Source organism: Neodiprion lecontei, chromosome 5 (genome assembly GCF_021901455.1).
Source record: "Neodiprion lecontei isolate iyNeoLeco1 chromosome 5, iyNeoLeco1.1, whole genome shotgun sequence".
Lineage (NCBI taxonomy): Eukaryota > Metazoa > Arthropoda > Insecta > Hymenoptera > Diprionidae > Neodiprion > Neodiprion lecontei.
The window spans coordinates 9682822-9706635 of NC_060264.1; the positions used below are offsets into that span (position 1 = coordinate 9682822).

Below are 23814 nucleotides of genomic sequence, written 5' to 3' on the forward strand. Positions count from 1 at the left end.
GTCAGTCAGGAGAGGGCGATTCAAATTCTTCCCTTTGTGCGCTTGTGTTTTCTTTGGTTGGTTACAGCAACAGCCAGCAGCAGCAGCGGAGCTTCCGATGAAAATAAAAAATAGTCCATTAGCAAAAACGGGGTAAAGGAGGGTATCGGCGTATGTTTTAGGCTCGTGGTATCTTATGGCAGTGAGCAAATGAGAGCGTGAAGTAAATCGGTGATTAATAAAGGTTCAGGACGCCGCGTTGGGTTCGCAGTCGGGTTATTGGGGCGGCCTCCAAGGCCTCAGCCAGAGGAGTCTGAAGACCCGAGCTGCACGTCGCGGCGGTGCAGCACCTCCATTATCCAAATCCGGCGAGCTCTCGCCGTTGTGTTTAACGTTTACCTCGACACCCGGCAAGCATACCGGCGATCAGCCGCCAGTTCCGACCGCCGCTATTTGCTTGTTTGCAAACACGCCGTCCTACGCGTTTCATACACAAGGTACATACTTATTACATATTCCAATGTGATTGTCTCCCCGTGGCTACTGGTCACAGGTTCCCTCGCGTTTGACACCGCGGTTAAAAACACAGTCACCTCTTTTTCGCACTATGTCTCGATTCTTTGTTCAGTGGTTTTTGTAATTTATCTTTTTTCTCCTACTCTTCATTCTTCATTTTATGTATCATTTTTTCAGACTAACTGCAACTGAAAACAAGTCTGCACTGTGTGAGTGCGTTTAGGTAATACATGCACAAATTCGCTCCTGCCTTAATTCCCTTTCGCTAACTTATCTATCTAGTTGGCTTGTCGTTTCTCATGTCAACGTGCTCGATCGCCCGCTCGCAATCAGTGTTGTCCGTTTAATTTGCATTTTGCCATATCTACGATATCTACAATCTGCAGACGTTTTCGATCACCGGACGAACAGCACCGCAAATTCGTGAGCTCACCTCCTAGACGTAGATACATACGTACATACCTAGCATGGGCTCGAATAAAATATTTCCAAGCAGACACACACACGCACGTAATTTCACGATACCTACGGATACCTCGTCCCATTGATATTTGATGTTTTTTTTTTTTTTTTTACATTGCTCTCACAATTTTCTTATTCGGCTTTTAATTTTCTCAACGTATGTATAGTTCGCTAATCTGCCACTCATCATTCCACCTTGATCCGTTTTGTTACTTTTTATTTACTTAGCTCTCAACACAGGGAACAAGCGAACATTTCATTCACATAATTCTGATTCAAAACTGCCGTCACAATTTACATGCCGCTATTAGCTCCTAGTTTGTGGTTAGAATCCAAAGATCATGTAAGTCTTCCCAACTTTCGTACATCGTTTTTGCTGTTTATATACATTCTTTTTCCTTACGCATTGCATTCTATATATCGCATTAGCAAGTACAGGTGCTCTATATTTCCATGTGCTAAATTTGCATCGTTACGTCTCAAAACAGTTGTTTGCACAATTCGCTCAGCGGTCGTAATACACGCTTCTTGATACTTGATATGTATCAAGGCAACGGCAAGCACAGGTTATCCGAATACTTGTCAAACAATTAACGACCTGCAACACTTTTATCAATGACATACAACATGTTTGGCACCTGCTTTAGAATTACTCACGAATTGTATATAGTATGTACATTATTTCCTTTATTTTTAAAAGAATCTATCATCGGTATATTCCTGAAGCTCTATTGAATCGCTGTAGGACTAATGTACCCAGCAATATTGGAAATTTCACCCATTTTCTCTAGAAACTTTGTCTAATTTTTCTGAAAAAACGTTTTAATCTTGTTTCAATTTTTTTGCTTGTAGCAATACTTTGATATTGTAATCGCACTTAATTGGTGAGGCTTTATTTCCACGAGCGATCTCATTCTCGATCGATTAAAATGAATTCAATGTTACATTTCTGTGGAATATAAAATGATGGTATTGTATTTAGATTACTTTGATTGAACTTCGTCTGTCAGACTTCTCAAATGAAGAATAAAAATCCAGCCGATCCAACAGTACTACGAACTGATTCAATTGGAGACTTATTTCAAAACTTTTCATTTTTGTTAGGAAGCTGTTCGTCACTCCTTATAAAAAAAATGGACACAATCGTTTGTTTTTAAGTAGAAACTGATTTTCTTAAGCTGGTTCACATATCGATAATTCTAGATTTATTGTTATAATAAAAATAATAATAATAATTAATAAATTTTTACATATATTTAATCACAAATAAAGTATTGTATAAATTAGATATTGAGGCTACTCTCAATTTCTACTTGTAATGTAACTTTTATCAAATTGTCAAGCTTAATATTGAGTGTTAATCGTACATCATTCACCGTTTACATTATTACTTTTTATAGTCTAAGTAGCTTCCTACGTTTGTTATTTCCAATGTTCAATCCTGGCGTATGATAATTGGAGAAAGATCTTATTCTTCGTCATGCTAATACTCTGTGACATATTTCATCGAACTAATCATCAGAAGATGGTAGGCAAGTGAAGAGTAATCAAGTGCTAATTAAGTTCAACAAAAAGTAACTGTTCAATCAGTACCTGCTACGTATATATTTCATGTGCTACATCTATTGATTGATGTGAATATTATTTTATATGTTTATGTTTCGTTCAAGTATGTCATCCGGGGCTGGATCAAGTGGCACAGGACGAGGCCGTGGTTCGTCTTTGGCAGATAATAAACCAGAAAACAAGGAGGCAAAACCGAATCCAAAAATGTCTAAGGCACTAGGAACTTCTGCGAAAAGGTATTGATCGTGTAGAGAATAATGATTTCTCATATTTTCTGATGAATAAATCCATTGTTTGCTAATTATTTGGGTGCAAAACTTACAATTTTAATCCATGTTTCAGGATACAAAAGGAACTAGCTGAAATCACTTTGGATCCTCCACCTAATTGCAGGTTTGTAGTATATGTAATAATTAGTCTGTATGAATAATATGTTCAAAAACTGGGGCCATCTATTCTTTTTGAATATATTTTCTGCGCTTGGGCCGATTTTTTTTTTTATTCTTCCAAATAGTAGAAATGTTGGAATTCTAAAAACTATTTCATTGAATTATTTGATAAAAATTCCATTTAAAAAATTATCTTCCTCATCTTCTTCACAAAACTCTTAATTGAAAGACTAGAATCATAGTTTTTTTTAATGTAATCTCATTAATAGTAACTATGTATGGGTGAAATACATTTTTTCTTAACAAATTAATGAAAATATGAGCTTCTAACTATTTGTAAGATGTGATTTTTACACAACTCTGTGTTTCTCCACAGTGCCGGGCCTAAGGGAGACAACTTGTACGAATGGGTATCCACTATATTAGGACCACCTGGTTCAGTCTACGAAGGAGGAGTATTTTTTCTGGATATTCACTTTTCTCCCGAATATCCCTTCAAACCTCCTAAGGTATGCAAAAGATTGCAATCATCTCAGTGGTAGCTGAAAATTAGTACAAAATTTCCAGTATTATAACTGATAATGAATACGAATTGAAACACTAAGAAAAGTGTATGAGAAATTCAGTTGTTCATAGTTTCAGATAAAATTTATGTATCAGATTTTTAGAGGACTACATACAGAGGAACTTTGCACTTTTTGTACAGAAAACCTCTTTTATTACTGCTGCTATTATAAACTGTTTTTCAAATAAATTCATAGTAACATTCTGTGGCTAACATACCATTTCCACACTTTTTATGTGAAAACTGCTCATCAAGGCGCGCACGAAATAATCATGATTCCTAAACTTCCATACATATGAAGTCATAGATGTAGATGCAACTAATGCAACAATATGCATACGTATTACGACTGTTATTGCGTGGGTATCTTGAATTTATTGTATATTTTCAGGTCACGTTTCGAACACGCATTTATCACTGTAATATAAATAGCCAAGGAGTAATATGCCTGGATATTCTGAAGGACAACTGGTCGCCTGCCCTCACCATTTCTAAGGTTCTACTCTCCATCTGTTCCCTCCTCACAGACTGCAATCCAGGTGTGTTGCCTCGTTTTTCACTTAGTTATCGTCTATCGCGTTTACTTCGGACGAACAAAAGACTGAGCAATAAATGTGTACGGGGATTACAGTCACTTCTCGCAATTGAATTTTACACATTCCAAATTTCGTTTACCTGGAAAAAATGTTTGCTAAAGTCAATTCAGACTGAATCAACAAATAAGTCACATTCCTTTTTGAATTTTAATTTTTTTTCGGTGCTTTGTTTGATGAGATAAGTGCATTTCATCTGTGTTGAATTTATGCCAACAATTTCCGATTTTTTCGGTGAAAATTATTCATGTTTACTTTAACGCTGTTAGAAAGGTGATAATAATGTGTGATGTGATAAATTTCAGCTGATCCCTTGGTCGGTAGTATAGCAACGCAATATCTGCAAAACAGGGAAGAACACGATCGTATAGCACGACTCTGGACCAAGCGCTACGCCACATGAACATTTATTCAACTCTTGAATTTGTCTCCTATTAGCCTCATGCCAATGTATCACCAGCTGTGAGCTCTCGTTGTTACCTGGCTGATGTAATCCTTAAAATATTTTAACTAGAACTGCTTAATCGGGGCAGCTTTGAACAACAGCTGAGGTGTACAAACTTGAGAACAGCTATCGGCGTAAATGTGTTGTGCTTTTATGTTGAATTGAGTATGTCATGTGCCTAAGACGAATGAGTGTGAAAATGAACGAACAAACGAAGTAATAAGAGTGATCGAGTGTATGTGTGATTAAACTATGAAGCGGCATGAGCTTGGAGAATTTCAACCCAAACTATGACAAGCTAGTATTTAAATTGATCGTATTGGCAAACGAACAATACTGTCCGATTATACTGATACTTTTAGGATAGGAGAGGTCACGAACTATAATAATATTAAATGATAAACTGTAAGTAAATACCTAGGTACTTAGATATTAAGATGCGAATATAGAGGCCCAACTCTCTCACACCCCGATGATCATACCTTTCGCCACCACCCATCCAATATTTTTGTATACGCTCAACTTTAATATTATCATCATATTTTTTAATTATTAAGGTAATTTTAGATTTTTCCATCACTCATCACTTAATTGGTATTATTAATCGTTGTGTAAAGACATTGATTTTACAAAAATTACTTTATCTAAGAAAAAAAAAAAAAAAAACTGCCTGCCTGAATTCATATGAGTTGTATGTCATCAGTGTAACGCAGTGTCGTCTTCATCGCGTAGTTAACAGTGATATTCGTAAACCGTTCAAGTGTTTGGGGCCACTTGCTAAAATCATTGTAATTGTAAATAAATATTATTTCCTGTATATTCAAGTTAGTATAATCAATATCATTGTAACTTTGACCTGAATTTTTATCCAGCTGCGGGTAGAGTCATCGTTGAAGATTAGTCAATGTGTCTGGCTAAAATAATGTTTTTGTTTATTACATTTTCATTTAAAAAAGTATATTAGGTATCGATTTAATGCGTGAAACAATGGGATGAAGTTATAAGCTTAAAATCAGAAGAGTAATAGTTATGATTAATTAATTGTTGTAGTATCTGCAACGGCAGCCATTACTATTAAATGTGTTCAGCCAAAAATTAGCAGTTTTAGGTGAGAGAAATTAGTCTTCAATTTAAAAAAGTATAAATGAAACTTTTGTTCATTCCTTGGTTTTTTTTTTTTTTTTTTTTTTAAATTGTATTTTTTAAATATATGTATTTCTATATAAGCTAATTCGAAATTATCAACTGTCAGAGATCTCTCAATTTAATAATTATTTATTGATTTCGTAATTAATGTGAATCTCTCTGATTTCCTTGTGCATTGAAGATTCCCTCATCATTATCATTTATATAATTATTATTGAACATTATCATTATTATGATTTCACGAGCGATGCAGTAATGGAAGTTGTGGAAAATTGTTACAGAGTTATTTCACGCGTAAAACTATTATGTGGACATTTTAAATACAAATGTGGGCTGTGGTACTAAGTGCAATTACTGCAACTTCCTATTCTGAATGACTCTGTGTAGAAGAAACGTTCAAGTTTCGTTTAATATTCAATATGGTAAATGTTAGTCTGCTAGTTAGTGGCATTGATATCAAGATTAAATAAACTACATTATACATAATCGTGTCACTTATTTCTTTCCATAACCAGTGGTCTCTGATTTTTTGTTACATCTTCGTACAATTATAAGAAAATGGTAAACCAGTAAAATCAAATATTTCAAAAGTAGACATTAAATAACAGGTTTGAAATAAACGAATACGTAATTATAGTTTATTTATTTTAATGAGTTATAATAGCTAGACAAATATGTGCTAAGGATAGACAGTATTAGATCCTTATAAATGAGTAGCCAAAAAGTTATAAAGTACGAGTAAACAAAATATTACATTCAATGTGTACACTGAGTAATAATTTCAATGGATAGAGAACATTTTCCCTCCTTCGTTATTTTTTTATAATTTTTATTTTTTTTTTCGGAATTTACCACGAGCGATCAAAATTTTATGTCGTATAAATTTATGTATACAATATCTCGCATGGAAAAATATTTTAAGTTGTTAATACTGATTATCGTAATAATTGTCAGTCTCATCTGAAGTCTGATTGTAAATGTCGTTCTGATACACGTGCACCGGGGATGGATCTAAATCATTGATGAAGCGATCATGATTTAATTAATAGGTAATACAAATTTTAAAGGAGGAAACTTAGAGCTATAGTGCTGTAAACAATCTTAAATAAGCGAAATTATGTGTACCATATTGTACCCATGACTAAAAAACTCTCAAGAAACTATTCTAACATATACTATATTTAGATTTATATTGTAATTCTTCTCTTGCAACATATGTATCACTTCATACACATGACTGACTACTTTCACTATGATGTGTGAACAGATTATTTTACTGCTTATGTGTTGACGAAGAATGAAATTTTAATTTTGACGAAAGTAAAAAACAGTGTTCATCATGGCTTAATCGGATGTTCGAGTAATTAATGTTTTACACAATTGTTCCATATAATTATCCCCAATAAATTTCATTCAAAGACCAAAAGTACGTATCTCATTGTGATATCGAAATTTATCTCTCAATAAATCAGGGTATGCTTCCATTACAGTCGAATGAAACATTCACTAATTTTTACTGTTTAGGCAATCGAGGAAAAATCGAACATCCGTAGTCTGCTTCAATAATTGTCAAACTTTCTAAATTCTTAATGACTTAGATCAGTAACGTTAGTTGTTATTTTCTTTAGCTTTAGTAACATAAAATGACGTAAATAAAACTAGGATATGAAGCGTTATACTAATATAAAGAAATAAGACCATGAATTGCAACTTTGAGTCTCTTTTGAGTTTATGGTTCAACGAATTTACAGATGGCACGGTAATATTACGCATATATTGATCGAAATTCAATTCTTTCCCGTACTACGTTACTATGACTTTAGTGCATGTAATTACTAAAATTGTTCCGTTACTGTGAAAATTGCATGTACTGCATAGGTTTCATAATTAAGTTGGAGAATGAAACATAAAATGATTACTTTGAAATATGTGGAAAAGGGGGTTCAAAATTTTAATTACAACTCGCTACTTCTAGTTCGAGAACAAGTAGCCAGTGCCAACCTATCTAAGGAAACAAAGAGAATCAATATATGAGGAGAGTTCACTGACACAGATACTGAATTATTGACAAGAGTGATGTTACCATATGCATCATACTGTTCCATTTCTTTTACATGCGGTATGTATGTACTGTACATACATGCGCCACAAATCCGAGTACCTAGAAGTACTGAATTTTTTTATATCGATATCATCAATGTTTCTTGCAGCAATGATTCACATAACATTTTGGCAAAGATTTTACTTGTATTTTCTGCCGTATTTTTTTTTTCTTTTATTTATATCAAACTACATATACAGATGTAGTAAAATACAAAATTACTCATGTATACTTATACATATCACACTATCGTGCAAGTTGTGTGGACGTTGTATGCTCTTTCCTTAAATTATCATTTTTTGCTTGTTTCATATCTGACATTAAATTTGCAATAAAGTATACTGGTTGTCAGTCAATTAACTACGGCATTGAGAATTTATCGAGGTTTAGTCACATTGAAAATATTATTCAAGCTGTAAGAACTTTAAACTTATTTTACGGCAATAATTCAAGCCGACAATTTAATATCCAATTATGGAAGAAATCGCACTGATAGCCGTTACATATTTTTTACTCGTGAGTATGATAGATAAAGAGTATAAAGAGGAATAATGGTATTTTACCATAATCATTCCACATTCAACGTTGCAGAGAGGCAAAAGACTCATGTACGGTAATACTCCGTATACTTGTGTACATCCATAAGAGTAACATATGAAACATTTGTAAGGCAGGAGCTCGGCATTTTTATCTTCTACTAATTTCTGGAATATTGTTGTCTCTGATTATTTTTTCACTCCGTTTAATGCTCCACTATTCCTCTTTTGTTACATGTTCGTAAGCACAAGAAAACTACAATCGTAATGAACCGTATGAATAACCAGCCAACAATGTATGATGAACAATATAATGAAATGTGCCTCCTAAGTGGTGGCGGATCAGTGTGCTGTGGTTTCACTGTAATTAAAAATGTTATGGTATCATTTGAAGTTTTTTTGCTGGTTAAAAAATGAAACTTCATATATATTTCGTTTTAAAGATGAAACGACACATAAAAGTGCACTGAACAACGAATAAGCGACACACACTATAGCTGAAAAATCTACCCAAGTATTCCCTAAAACATTTCACTCGAGACCAAAGTTTTCGGAGAACACTAAGTTATTCATTTAACGTAACATAATTATCAATATATTTCATAGCCAAGATTCGCCATTAACGTGAGAATGATTCAAAAACCTCAATAGTTATTGAGAGACTGTTAGATAACTCCACGTTATTTGTAGCACATCGGTACCATCTTTTTATATTTATTATTATTCTCTTTCAACACTACGTAGACTTTACAATGTAGAAAACAATAGAATATCATCTTAATGTTATATAAATATGTAGTTTAATCTTATTAATATCAGTATTATTATTATTATTATTATTATTATTTAAACTTTAGACTTCACGTAGCGTTTCCATATTATATATATATATATAGCATAGGTAGTAGTATATACTATATGTTGTCAGTGTACTGTAATACAGATTCAAATAGTTAGTCTGCATTTTCATTATTTTGCTAATAAAATTATTTTTTAATATATATATTATATGTTTACACTATATCGGTTGCATGTTAATTTGACATTTTTTAGAAGAATTTTTTGTAATGAAATTGGTCAAGAGAAAAATACAGCACATGCTACAACGTTCAATATAATTTTAGATCACAGTTTCCCTTTAAATTGTATATTTTGGACTTACACCGCGCGACAAGATACTTATCATTGTAAAACGGTGGATAAGATACATATCAATGTTCTAGCGTAGCATTATTATCTTTCATGTCTTACGCAAATTTTTACGGTAACACATAATCCCAACATCCAAAAAGTAATTTGCAAAATGCAGTCGTAAATATTTTACTGCGGCCTAAGATGGTAGAAATTGGTAATAGATAACTATTTTTATGGGAGTTAAACACGTCTCAACCTTAACGGCGTGACACAACATTTATTAGGCAATCCATTTAAGCGTTGCATGTAAAATATCTCAACTAGTCGCGATAAATGACATGGACCAATTTGAAACAGAAAAAAAATCATCCGAAATTTAACGCAAATAATATGCAGAATATGTTACGAGAGGAATTAAATTAAATAATTGACCTTAGAATTTCTACAAACAGTATAAAAGACTACCCTATCTTTTGATGAAAAAATTATACTTCAGCTTTGCGTGTGCTATACAAATTAAAATTAAGACATGAGTAGGAAAATAAGAATTTTCGATTTAAAAAAAAACTGTAATGTTTGTGAGAAATTGTGCAAAACTCATCTGACAAGTAACTATACATATCAAATGGCAATCAATCTTACAGATAGGAACATGGTGTAGACAGTGTGACAGAACAGAATTTGTAGAAAGTGCATGGTAGGCAGATTACAGTGAAAATTCATATCTGTAAACGCTTACACAGTCTCATACTCGCGCCGGATGGAGCGAGCCAAGCAGCACGCAAAGATTACTCCGATCAGCTGGAACAAAGAATAAAATACGTTCAGTCACCTACTAGATCTACAGATGCACTACACTGAGTTCTAACATGAAAATATTGAAGAAAAGGAAGATAAAGATAATTTTGAAACATTATAGACTTACTTGAACCAGAGCAATTCCAATACCCACACCACCGATGATCACAGCATTATCTTCAATTGCGTTTTGTAATTTCATACTACAGCCCTCATGACGAATCTCAATTAAGTTTTCATCACATTTCTTATCCATATCAAGTTCGGTGCAGCATGCCTCTGGTAACTCGGTGGTTTTAAATACCTTCTCCCAGTCCTTTGGGCCATCCATACCGCAGCAGTCCAACTAAAACAAAAAATTAATTTAGAAAACGGACCAATCAAAGCCTGACTCAATTTACAACTGCTCTTGAAAAGAGGACAACAATTTCGTGAGGATAGAAGTATTGATACTGGACTTCATCATTTTGTTTTTACTAAACCTCCGGGTTCTCGCATGAACTAAGCTATTGATTTGAAGTAATTTCCAATTTCGGTTTCTACAGTTCTCAGTATATCGGAATTTACTTATCGGGACTGCAGACAAATACTTGTATGCTTGTGGGGAATTTTATATGAAACAGAACTTTTCTCCTTCATGAAAAAATAGATAAATTGTTTTATTTAGTATCTGAGGCGGGCTCTCGTTTTTTCGTAGATCAGCTATGTCCACAAGCAAGACTAGTTGAAATTGATATTAAAAGTTACTTTGTTGGTGCAAAACGCTTCACTGGTCATTTAGTTCGCATTGATATTGCATCAAAATGGTTATTCTAAATAACAAGATCATTGAATTATTTAAGTACTTCAAGTAAATTGCTGGTCAATGTTGTTGTTTTTTTTGCACCTATCACAGGCCTTGACATTTATGACAAATGGAACAATCTGCCAACTTCATCATCAATACTGAAAGTATCTTTTTATATTTCGGAATCCACATATCTCATCAATTGAGTAATTATTCCAGATCTCTGTGTAAGCAATAATTTTGCACATCTCGATCATTGTACATTATTTCATAATGTTTTGGTTCGTGCATAAAGATGATGAGAAGTACATAGTGATATGAATGGTATAGTTAAAACGTGAATCAACATCTGGTAAATTGATCCGTACAGTTTGTCTTATGCAATAGTTTTCCTTTCACCCAAGCCGTGCACGTAGACCAGAATGACTGGCGACTGGAAGTTATAGGTGATAATAAAAACCTACCATCTATAGCTCGTTGATAGAGTTCTATCAAATGCAGTCACCGAATCAACTAGTCTTATGGCACTCTCACCTTGAGTACAACAATTATTTTCTCTCAACTCCTAACACAGCAGGTGTAACTTTGACCGTTGCCAGTGGTTTGAATATTCTATGAGATTCTACAATAAATTCAATCTAAACTGAATAATTTTTTTAAGAAGTTTCTTTTTCATGAAATTCTTTGTTGCCAAAGTGACAAGTAAAAGGGATAATTCAAGGTTACGCTAATCTTCAAGACTAACTACAAATAACAAGCTTCCTTGATATTAGTTTAGAAAAAAGCTCAGACTTTTTTTTAACCATAAGTCAATTGTGAAATAATAGAATTTTGGAGTGTATTGAAAAACAGATGTTTAAGCTTTTTAACAAAGATTTTATAAGATTACCGTTCGTTCATTCTTCTTCTTATTCCTATACGGATACGTTACAAAAAGAAACAGTCGCCTTGACGACACTAACTGTGATAGAAACTTACGCAGACTATGTGGGTCAATAATATTTTTACATATTTCTTCTACAAATATTTCCTGACCCATGACGAACTTCTTTGATATTTTTATAACTTTCAGAAGCTAAAAAATTTTCTTAACAGTTCCGGTCTTTATTGGCACCCTAATATGTCAATGTTTATTTGCTCATAATAGCTATATGTAAAAGACATAATGGGAATACTTTATATCATGAGTAATTGGAAAAAAGCACCGTAAAACATTTTTGATATTTTCAGTATCAAGTTAAAAATAATTTTCTACATATCAGAAATCTTGGTGATCACTGTCCATGTAGATTACCAGCATCGCCGTTAAGAGAAGCGATTTTCTGATATATTATATGCTAGATGCTATACTAAAGACTATAATACAAGACTTGGCAAAAGGAAATTCAAACTGATAGAAATATTGATTGACACAGAGAAAGAGGCTCTTGCTCAAGTAGTTTGTATGTGTTTTACATTTTAAAACAGTCATAGTCCACCCAAGTGTCGTAACATAAAGCCTGAATTATTTAAGTGGTAAAAATCAATTAGGTATTAATAAAATGCCAAATAGGTCAGTATCTGACACACTGATGGCAAATACCAAGAATTAAAAAACATGGTGCAGATGAAAAATTACGTACCTATGCCTAGACACAATTATGCTTACAAAAATAGTTGCCAGTTTGTTAAAAATCAAAATTCTTATAATTCTCAGATTGTATATTCCTACGATTTCCTGTTTTAATCACACAAGATTTCAATAGTTGGAATTCTTTTCTTCTTCTTTTCGTTGGCATGAGAGATTATAAAAATTGGTATAAAATAAAATCTACCAGTAAATAAAAGGAAAATCGCAAATTAGCAACAATATGAATTTGATAACTTGTATGGAGAAATCTACATCTCACGGTAAAAGATGTGTAAGGAGAAATGGTAAAATAAAAAGAGCAGAATCTTATAGAAAGCTTCCTGTAGGGATAATGCCTCTAATTAATTATGGCAGTCAATAATCAAGCAATTGCTTAAAAATTTCGTAGGATTTGATTAACTTTATGAACAGACGAAAAGTTTTATAGGATTCGTTTTCTTAAGTTTTTAGTTAGAGCGGGTAATCTGGAGGTGAAAATTATAGTTAAAATTTCGTACGTCATGCTGCATGATGTCCCACGAATTCTCGGCTTCTTTGTTAGTTAAATACTCCGACATGGTAGTATTCAGATGATTGTCAAGCATCGTTCCGACTTCGTTCCGCATCATGTATCCAGAGATGCCGGCACCAATTTCCAGTGCAAATATCAAGAGCAATAGAAGAGAGAACTAACAAATCACAAAATGATTAGGCTAGAATAGGATTATTATTAATCTATGAGTACATAGAGATTTGGCACAGTGAAATAAGATATATCAGTTGGATTTGCTATTTATATGCTACACTTTCAGTATTTTGACACAACAGAGGAAAATTAAAAAGTTCTAATAAAATTCGTGAATTGTAAACTGAAATTGAGAAAAATGTTCCTGCACTTGAATGACTTATACAAATTTTCCTCTTTGTTTTACACATGTTTAAATTCAGCTCTACTCAATATTTCAAATTGTTTCAATTTTTAAGTGAACTTCTTGATCTATGTGAAAAGTTCATTTTGGGTTGTAGGTAAAAAATTTAAAAAGAAAATGACTCTAATCTGTTGGCTGGTTATGAAGAACATTGCAGCCTGACAGAGAATTTATTGGTCACAATTTATAGTGAAAATACATTTGTGAAAAAAATTAACAGGCTCGTTTTTGGCCGAAGAAGATCTAACTCTGAAACGCTTTAACTTTGCAAGTAGAAAGTTGAAGCAAAAACGATTTTGATGCTGAAAATCTGGCTTCAAGCTTCATTTTCTAGATTTAGTCTATACGCATTTTTCTGTAAGTCACACTTGTATTTCTGAAGTGAACCTTCAACTTCGTATAATCAAACGCGATGAAGAGAATTTATTTTATATTTTCAAGATAGCCATTTTGTAACATGTAATTTTCCCTTCAGAATAGTTTTTGCAAATTTTCTCTGAGCCTTTTTGTAGACAATTTATCCAATATCAAATTAAAAAGTGTCCGAAAAATTTTGATCCTATATAACAAGTGCCAGAGGTAAACGTACAGTCGCTGTTTTATTGGAACTTCAATATCTTTGGTATTAAGGAAGGTACGAAAAATTTAAAAACAGGGTAATGAAGAGGTATCTCTAATTCTTCAAAATGGTAAGACGGGAAGACATGATCGCCATTTTTATGGAAGCTATTCCGCGGTAAAGTTCAAATTTTGATTACTGAATTTCAAAGGCCATCTTTGGAAAGTTGTCAAATCTGCTATTGCCGTTGAGAAAATTTTTTAAATGATTCAGAGAGGCGATATTTGAAGGTTCAAAAATTAAAAAAAAAAAAAAAAAACCATTTCAAAGTTAAAACTTCAAGCCGAAAAGTGGCTGTCTTGATAAACTACTATAAATTCTCTTAATCGCGTCCGAACACGCGAAGTCGAAGGTTCACTTTAGAAATTTGACATCAGTGACTTAAAGACGGGACTACTCGCGAAGAAATGCGTACATACTAAATCTAGAAAATGGAGCTTAAAACCAACATTTTCAGCTCCAAAATAGTTTTTGATTCAACTTTCTATTTGCAATTTATGCAAAGTTACAGTGTTTCAAAGTCGAACTTTTTTCGAATTTAATCTCTGGTTAACTTTAACCTGAGTTTAGACAATCGTGGTTTAATCAAGAAGTTGTGGAACTGGGCCTTAGCTATCAAAGAAAAATATTGGTATAATTCCCAAAATTATTTCTCAAGGATATCCAGTACAGTAGTCATATGAGGAAAGAAATAATTTAGAAGGTTTAAAGTCTTGAAAATAATAGCGGGAATTTTCGTTCTTAGTCATAATTTGAATTGCAAATATCAATTTCAGAAAATTTTGCGGTTACAAAAAAAAAAAAAAATAGGAAAAATGATGTTCTCAAAGAAGGGGGGGGATGAAACGGAACAAATGCCGAGCTGCTCGGTAAGGTTGCGGGGTTACAAGCGTGGGTCGGTACGTTATTCAGGTGAGATACGCATACCTACGTATACGTATAAACATCGTATTTCAGTCATATGTCAAGCATACCGTTATGATCATGCAGTGGTTCTCCTTGACAGCTCCGCAGCAGCCGAAAAACGATACTAGGAATACGATGATTCCAACGACAATCATGAGAACGGGAGCGGCGAAGAACCACGGATCCACAAAGTTACTGTACCCCTTATACAAGCCGAGTATAACGGCGCCGACCGAAATGAAAACGATTCCGGTTATCTGAAAGTGAAATAAACGTCCGTTAGGTGATTAAAAATAAGCAATCCTATTCTCCAGCAGGCTTGGCTGAAAATAACTTCTAGATCCGTATCATCGGTGCATAATGTGCACGCTTATCGTTGCGGTTATTCACGGGACGCCTGTGCCTGCACGTCCTTTCTTTCCATTGCTCGCGTTTATTGTCGTACGCCTGTAAATCGGACGTACAGAATAATAGAGCCGAGGACACGGGGTAGTCAATGTGTGAAAAAAATAAACGACAAGAATATCAATAAGATTGACGTTTTATGCAGCTTCTTTCCGCCCTGCGATGCATTGTCGAAGCCGTTCGGTATATTATTTAGCACTGACTCGTCTCTGTCGGCTTATACACAACTCGCAAGAGATATTACACGAACTGAAAACTATACTCTTGTAATTTATTAGCGTAATATACTTACGGCGAATACGAGATTGAAGAGAAATAGCAGGTACTTGACGCACGTCATACCACCGGACACCATCTTCACGGTTTAATTTATGTCAAACTTCGCCGGTTAATCAACAACAGAGACTTCCGCCGCACTAACGATACTCGACTGACACCGGGATCGATTATACGTAACACGTAAAGCGTATATAGACTCCTCACTTCTACTACTAGCAGAGGGCCTGGAACAATTAATTGTCTGGCAGGCTGTCGACTCCTCGAAGGCTCGGTCTGCTATGAAGTACGCACGGATATTTTTGTTGTCTGTCGTAGCACACCGTTGCGCGCGCATTTGCTTGTCTCCGAACGGGGAACTACTTTCTATTAGTCTCGCAATAATTGTATTGTATTGAATTTGTATTTTATCCACAAGAAAAAACTCCTCGATGTACACGTATGTGTACACAAAGTGGCGCTAAAAAAGCATTGCTACTGTTGCAGCCGACTTTTGACATCCCGTCCACCCCGTCGACTCTTTATTTCTTCCCCCACGCCAGTTGAACTCGCTTCGCACCTGTCGCTATTTGGCGTCGTATCCAAGGGGACTACATACAATAGTTTCGATCGACACTTTTTACAAAAAGTTAGTCATACGTTGTACCTGCGGCAGCTATCCGTATGACGCGCGTCTGAAAACGGAAACCACATAGTGGATTTTCTCTGGTAAAACTTCATGGAAAGATTCGAAAATTTTATGCCACATGGTCATAGAACCAAATGTTCGAGACATTATTTGAAACTGATTTCAAAGTTGTAAGATATTTTTCAAGCATGTGCAGGTTCCGCATTTTTCTTCAATTAGGAACTTTGAGATCCCGGTTAAGGTACGCGTCAAAAATGTAGACATCTTTTAGGCATTTCACCATTTCTATCTGAACATGCTGTAAGAAATGATGTAGTGTAGAATGCATTTCTTGTATTCTGAGTCAATATACATATACCTATGTTACGGACTGTTGTAAAGTAACCGGCGTAAGTCTGATACTGATGTCGAAAATCTTAGAATACCACACGTATTTGTTCAGGATATACCTGCCGCACCCGATACTGGGACCCGGACCCCATTTTCTATTGTAACTCCGAGTAAAATGGTCGTATTCGATATTTGATTTTTTTTTCTGTTACTTACGACAGCCAATTGAACAGGAAATTTATCTAAGCAATCACAAAGTTGGAAAAATTAAATACTTATAAGGTATGGTCGGTTAAGCAGTATACTTATTGTGTTACGAGTGCATAAGGTGGGCGATTTCCGACCAATGTGAAATTTGCTGCGAGCCGCAAAGGCTAGTGCTACGTTTTTTTTATACAGCGCGAGCTGTAATATTCCTTTATTCCATACATCGAGCATGTTTTACGCGTATTTTCATGCTTGTTTTCCGTACACAAAGTACCCGTTTCTATGATGGTTGAGTGAGCCTGCAAATGCGCATGCGCGGAGTACTGAAACGACCACATTCAAGTCCTAGGAGTCAATTAAGTATCGAAAAAATAAACCCAGCTATCATAATGAAGCGATTAAAGACGGTGATAGAGGTACCTCTCTGGCTGTTTTCGAATGAATCCAGTACACTACGACTGTACGTACGGATCATAACAAACACGAGAACGAAACTAATCAAACGTAGCAAAATAGTATGGATAAAAACACGACTTTCAATGGAGTTGATAACAAGTAAAACGATACATTGTGTTACAAATGTGGAAAATGGGCGATTTCCGAGGAGTGTGAAGTTTGCGACGTAAGCGGCAAAGGCGAGTGTTAACACGAACATCAGTGCTGCAATCGTACGCGCATTAGTATGAACGCAGAATGAGCCGAGCAAGAGCTGTAATCACACAAGTCAAATATTGCACATCCGTACGTGTTATTACACGCTATTTTTTCAAACACCTGTGCAGGAAGGCTTGATATGAGAAGCAAAGAAGCGTTGACCGAAGATATAGGTACTTATATTCATGGACGCCGACTTTCATAAAATCCTGGGGCTGCTTTATAGTACGTAGTTTTGTACGCTACAAAAATATTAACCATTTTGAAAACAGAAATCTTAATTTCAGAACTGGATAACTCATGTTATAAATAAACCAACTAATGGAAAAATTTCAAAAAATCCATGAAGTATGATCACCCATCAACTTTTATTGCATCAGTTTTTTATGTTATTCATTACTTAATACAAACGACAAACAATATATGTACTTATAAATCGACATTTCTGGGAGGGATTACAAAGTAAGCCCTGAGTCGCAGCGTATGTACGTACCTTACAATCAGTATATCCTGTCAACGACAAAGGTGTCACTGACAACGCGTATAATTGGGGTTAAGTAACCTTCGCTCAATAACGCAGTCCGTAAAATTAAGTTGTTTGAAAGTGCGCATGCGACAAAAAAGGCCCTAGCGGTGTTTAAAACAGAACACTTCAATTTTCGGCACGCGCCAAGGTGTTTTACCGCACGGTTCGGAAAAAGGGCACCTCAACTACGATCCACAAGCTTTTAAAATCGATCTCTCCAAGCAGATGTTGGGAAAACAAATTTTCACAAGTTATATACATTTTCGTTGTATAAGAAGTTTGACTCACAATCAGAGTGATATCTTACTGAGAATTCATTGACGATAACAATTAATCAAACTGCAGTAATGAACTTTTCATCATTTAGGAAATGATTCAATAATGCGACGTCTTTCAATTCATCAACAATATTATGATATCGTAGTGAAAATTTGTGATTTTCGCATTTTATTCTGAATTTGAGAGACTATTCGTTCAACGAAATTCAACACGATTAACTTATCAGATGCACTTCTGAATCTGTTATTTCGTCAGATTTTAATCTCGGTGGCTTTTTGACCGGACCGTACGTATCAGGACTAGACCAAGATGTCAGAAATTTTCCATACCGCTATGAAGGGCGATCTCGGGCTAGACCAAAGTCTATTAAATTATTGTCTGCACCCTAAACTACCGTATACCGTGAATGTCGCTTGAAACGGCTTCTTCCGATCAGCCACACGGTCACCGTCTGCGCCAACCCATATATCTACAATTTTTCGTTTGTACAGCATTTCTCCGCTACGCTTGGTTCAGGTAAAAGTTATGCAAGTTAGGGTCCAACATTTCGACAAATAAAAATTTCAAGCAACGGAATCGTAGAAATGTATCTTCGGAATGTCTATGTTTTGAAAACTGAAAATCCTAAAGGCGTAAAGCTCACACGCGGTGAGATGCGAAATACAAAATCCCGAAGATTTAGAGTTCCAATTGCTCAACATTAGGATAGTGCAGGGAAAAATACAAGAACCAGGGCTCGGCAACTTTCAAATTTTCTACCTGGTCAAGGCCCTTAGATTTTCATTTCCACTCCTCACGTAGTCGTATGTTGGGCTTTTTCACCCGTACAATTACATACCACACAAGTATGTATATACTAGCCTTGGCTGACTAGTGTTATTCAAATTGCGCGTCTGAAGATTTGATATTGAATAAAGAGGCCATTCAAATAATATAGGTACGTAACGTAAAATTTCGGGATTTTAAGCTCCCTCTTTTTAACAGATTGCAACGATCATCAACTCCGCCGGAAAAAAATACGTAACAAACGTAAACCTTTTTCCCCCCATTTTACGCAAGATATCTCAGATCAAAACATTCAATGTATGAATAAATTCAAAAAACGTTACGTACATCTCCCTCCCCTCCATTTTTGGTAACGTAACCATATTCTTGTGTCTATATTTTTATAATTTACGTTTATACAAAGCTGTTTACAAGGATGTATCGGGGACAAAAAGAATGTTCACTACTGAAATCCTTCTAAATTATCATATGCAAATACCGTCAACTTGATCGCAGGCGAATTAACATTTATACATAGATAATAGGCCCTCAATATTCGCAAGTAGCATTTTTTTCAAAACGGATATCTAACCTGTTTTGCATTATAATTATCCGGCCTGCGATTTGTGCGTAACAATATATAACACAACGATAAGTACAACGCTTGAGCGTTATTCAAAGACAAAAGCAGCTGGGAGTGCTTTTCAAGCCTATCTAACTTTTACAGTGCTATTTCAGCTGACAACGAGCATTATGGCGGTTGCACGTCCAAGGGGCCCGGGCCGGTCTTTCCTCACAATTAGCGATAAGAGAGACTGAAAGGAACGGTAATTACACGCGTAAGCCGTAAGCCATGCATGTGACGCACCGCCTTTGCAGTATTATTTATACACATACTTCATTCTACATAAATGAATGAATTTAAACTCCAACAATATATCAGTACATTTTTTGCAACGTTCTATAGAGAACTTTATCGAAATTTTATTAAATGCATGTAATCTCTGCAACTTGTTTATGCATAATTCGAATTCGCAGAGTCCTGCAATGATATTTTGCCGAATTAAGTGGAGAAAAAAATGTAACGTTAGGGATCATAGCCGCGATCGAATCTTGGCGAAATTGACATCATAAGAATGCATAATCGCATTGAAATCATGCGATAAAATTTGAATGCAAAGAGCATAATTTCACTTTCAATTCGTGCAAGGGAGACGAATTTCACTCTCGGGTAAGTCAGACTCACATACGTTCTTATTTTATACGGTTCATTATTTAAGTGATGCTAGTTCCGACGCGAACGTAGGTGGTGGCTGAGTGGTCATTCAAGTGACCCTTTTGCTCCAAACAGCGGTGCACACGAACAGTAATTGCGTTTCAAGACCCGTAGCGTGATGTAAACCGTAAGCGGCATGCCCGTTGCAGATCCCACGTATTTATTTTTCACATATAGCCCATACGTGCGTGCGCGCGACTTTTATGGATTGCGTACGTATAGAAACCATACTGCGATCTATATTATGCTACCGTGAAAACACTAATACAGAAATCAATCGCATTCGTTGGACTGCACTATTTCAATTTATACCGAGGAACACGGCTATAGTTTAGTAATATTGAAGCTCCTGCATCGTACCAGAATCGAGAATAATCCACCATGCACGTTTACCCGACCCAATACTATAAAATACAATATTGAATCTGTTTATTTACTATATAATTACAAGGAAAAAATAAAAAAAATCCGTAGTAATTTTGATTCATAATATCATTTGTTTTTAATATCCATAAATATGAATTCAGAACTCCAATATCTGGACAAATTTACGTTTGAAAGGGAATTTGAAGGTATAGTTGGTTGACCTTACGGAAGGAATATAATAGTTACACGGCTATGGAAGCGGATTATCAAGGGACGAACTATCGGAGAACAAGGAAACGCGAGGGAGACATTACACGCGCGTATGACCAACATGGGGTAATGTTATGTCCAGATCAACGCAACATCGATCGGGACTCGAAGAGGTTTAGACGGGTTATTCACCTTTGCACAAAGCGTGCGAAGCGCCGGACTCGCCCACGAAGCCTTACCCGCTTGCTCGATAAACAGATGAAAATAGTTCTACTTTTACGCGGTCATTATACTGTGTATAATACCCACGATATTTGACCGAATTCTCGTTCGTGCTGTACGCACGCATACGTGGTGGATACCGATGTGGATACGCTGCAACCTGAGCTTCCCAACATCATAATATACAATGTATACATGTTCGAGAGTTAGCAATGAAATCGAATTTCATATCGATTAGGCATTGTTTAAAAGTTCAACTCCCGCCTAAGTTACAACAAGCGTATGGAGTAATATAGCCATTAGGTGCGCTTGAACTGAAGAGAAGATATCACATGATGGCAAATATTTTTTCACATTTTCATAAAATTGGCGATCGATTTGCGATTCAAATTCAAAATCGCATCTGCAACCATATATCTTCATCAGACGTTTATACGTTACACCAGCTGTGTTTATTTTTCAAGACTTAATATAGAGTTTAATCTATCGAACGAGGGTATATATGGGTATGATATGCGCAAGTCCATAAGTAGGCAAATGTGCAGTATATCAGCCGTACGATTCCTTTTGTTATTGATTTTTATTGTTGAAGTGAAGTACGTCGTTGAGACATCTTCAGATAAGAAGTTGGTATGTCTATATCTAACTGCTGCGCAGTAATCGTAGTCCAGTTTGATAAATAACTCTCACTATCGTACCTAAGCGGCGAGAAGTATAAATTATGCATGCATTTTCTCAATTTTTCTAATTAGAAGATAATATTGCGCTGTTGTTCCCGAGGACCTTAATTTTAGTTACTAATTCCGTTTCGGGATGAGTTAAAAATCTAACATGATAAACTTTCGATGCGCCTCGACGTTCGACGATGGAGATGTCTCCTTATGCAATATTCAAACGCATACATCATACTTGGCGCTAAATTATTCGTTGCACTTTCTTCAGCGGCAATCATAGTGGCCGCCATTTTTTTTTACACGACGGCAGAGTCAACTGGTGGCCAATGTAGGAACTTGCTTGGTCAGGAGCGTACATAGATGCAAAATCATTGAAGGTGCCTATGGGGTCACAAATTGCTGCAATTTCGTTTTAACGAGAACATGTGCAGAACAACTCTCATTTGGTAGCAAAGACACTGGTCATAAATTGTGAGTCGAAATAAAGTAATTTTTTGCTTTTATTCCTGTGGTGTATTCCGGAACAGAAAACTACTTCACATCTAATTAACGCATGCATGGCAACAGCACGATTAATACAAAAGTAAAAGTCAATAACAAACTTGTTGATCATTCATAGTAATATTTTCTTACATAGAGATGTGTTATTATTAGGTATAATAACGTAGCCTTACGATGGTCTGTAGAAGGAACAGGATTATAATAGTTAATAGATCCATCAATATTTTGAAATAGGACAGAAGTACCCACTTATGTTTGTATCGAAGTATAGAGGATAATTGCTTGTTAATTTTTTTATTCCACTACATTTCTTGCAGAGATCACAGCCTTTTCATAACTTATGATCATAAATAAATTGTTGCCACATCATGGTTACAAAAATTTGCGAAAAATTTGTTCAAAAATAGTTCAATAAAAATATCATATATTATTAGGGTGGTTCTCAAAAAGGTTTCTCTCCAGATTGGTTCCCAAAAAAAAATTAGAAAAATGCTTCGAATATTGGAGATAAACAAAAACACTCGGCGACAATGATCGATCACCAACTTCAAGCAGTGACTAATAAATGCGAATTGGGAATAATGACTGATTGATTTGTAATTGAATTAAAAATGATTTATCTTTTTTTCATCTTCAATATTCAAAGAATTTTTCTGCCAAAGTTTGAATTGTTTAGTGGTGTCAAACCCATGTGTCAAACAGGCTGCAGTGCTGCCCCCGTACCGAGAAGGGTCGAAGCTTTGAAAGGTCCTTCTCTGCAAGAAAAACTGCAATCTTTCTAGCACGATCCATGATCAAATTAAACCATGTTCGATTTTCGGGCGATGCCATGAGCGGTGCTGTGAATGCCACCAACAAACATTATTCTCTCTGTGGATCATCGATAAATGACAAAGAGAGAGACTGCCATAATTGTTTTAAGTTGACAATTTTTATATCTGTTATGACAGTCAACATGCGAGAAAGATTATCTGTAGGCCACAATCGCCACAGTTATTCATAATTTTGTGTCGTTTGCGGTTTCCTCAAACTTTTCTATCCGGCAACTTCCTGTTATGCTTTCGTTACGCAGGAACGATTTTCTCGGGCGCTTCAGAAGGGTCCCGTATCTCTGACTAGTACTTATTACTCACAAGTTACGCTGCAATAGGAGTTATAGGTTTCTTCGACGAAAATTTTAAAGACTTCAGGGACAACAATTAACAGCGATCCAACAAATAACCTATAAAGTTAACGCAATGGAAAAATTCCAAGTCTGCGTTGCAAAACTTCAGAATTCATCCGTATAAAATCACCAAATTCTAAAAAATTATACTCATCTAACTTTTGACACGGTTCGATTGCAGCGAAGCTCGTGGTCACTAGGCGAAACGATCGGTGCTTCAATAATAGCTAGGGAGCTCGGTGCCATTTTG

At 35.4% G+C, this 23814-nt stretch overlaps 2 protein-coding genes across 8 annotated transcripts; one reads left to right on the forward strand and one right to left on the reverse strand.

The window, feature by feature from the left end:
• Positions 1-35: 35 nt before the first annotated feature.
• On the forward strand, positions 36-5217 carry LOC107222322 (ubiquitin-conjugating enzyme E2-24 kDa). Of its 5 annotated transcripts, XM_046739847.1 has the most exons (7): positions 36-476; positions 673-718; positions 2628-2759; positions 2866-2916; positions 3289-3421; positions 3869-4016; positions 4376-5217. In XM_046739847.1, the coding sequence occupies exons 3-7, from the start codon at positions 2629-2631 to the stop codon at positions 4471-4473; spliced, it is 561 nt and encodes a 186-aa protein (XP_046595803.1). In that variant the 5' UTR covers positions 36-476; positions 673-718; position 2628; the 3' UTR covers positions 4474-5217. The 5 variants fall into 5 exon arrangements, with proteins under 5 accessions (XP_046595803.1, XP_015517118.1, XP_015517119.1 ...); XM_015661632.2 differs by lacking the exon at positions 673-718 and having other exon boundaries at positions 37-476; XM_015661633.2 differs by lacking the exons at positions 36-476; positions 673-718 and adding an exon at positions 763-918.
• Positions 4134-16247, reverse strand: LOC107222330 (CD63 antigen). 3 transcript variants are annotated; one of them, XM_046739845.1, is made up of 6 exons: positions 15778-16247; positions 15149-15337; positions 13145-13315; positions 10358-10576; positions 10172-10233; positions 4134-4152 (listed from the first exon to the last, which is right to left on the reverse strand). In XM_046739845.1, the coding sequence occupies exons 1-6, from the start codon at positions 15838-15840 to the stop codon at positions 4149-4151; spliced, it is 708 nt and encodes a 235-aa protein (XP_046595801.1). In that variant the 5' UTR covers positions 15841-16247; the 3' UTR covers positions 4134-4148. The 3 variants fall into 3 exon arrangements, 2 of the variants coding, with proteins under 2 accessions (XP_046595801.1, XP_046595800.1); XR_006904387.1 differs by lacking the exon at positions 4134-4152 and adding an exon at positions 5707-8659 and having other exon boundaries at positions 10075-10233; positions 15778-16244; XM_046739844.1 differs by lacking the exon at positions 4134-4152 and adding an exon at positions 5707-8659 and having other exon boundaries at positions 15778-16246.
• Positions 16248-23814: the final 7567 nt, after the last annotated feature.

Coding starts and splice junctions, on each gene's coding strand:
- LOC107222330 (XM_046739844.1), bottom strand. CDS start 15,840: ATGGTGTCCGGTGGTATGACGTGCGTCAAGTACCTGCTATTTCTCTTC. Junction 13,316..15,148: donor ACCACTGCATGATCATAACG/GTATGCTTGACA, acceptor GTGATTTGTTAG/TTCTCTCTTCTATTGCTCTT. Junction 10,234..10,357: donor TTGGAATTGCTCTGGTTCAA/GTAAGTCTATAA, acceptor TCTTTGTTCCAG/CTGATCGGAGTAATCTTTGC.
- LOC107222322 (XM_046739847.1), top strand. CDS start 2,629: ATGTCATCCGGGGCTGGATCAAGTGGCACAGGACGAGGCCGTGGTTCG. Junction 2,760..2,865: donor CTAGGAACTTCTGCGAAAAG/GTATTGATCGTG, acceptor TCCATGTTTCAG/GATACAAAAGGAACTAGCTG. Junction 3,422..3,868: donor ATCCCTTCAAACCTCCTAAG/GTATGCAAAAGA, acceptor GTATATTTTCAG/GTCACGTTTCGAACACGCAT.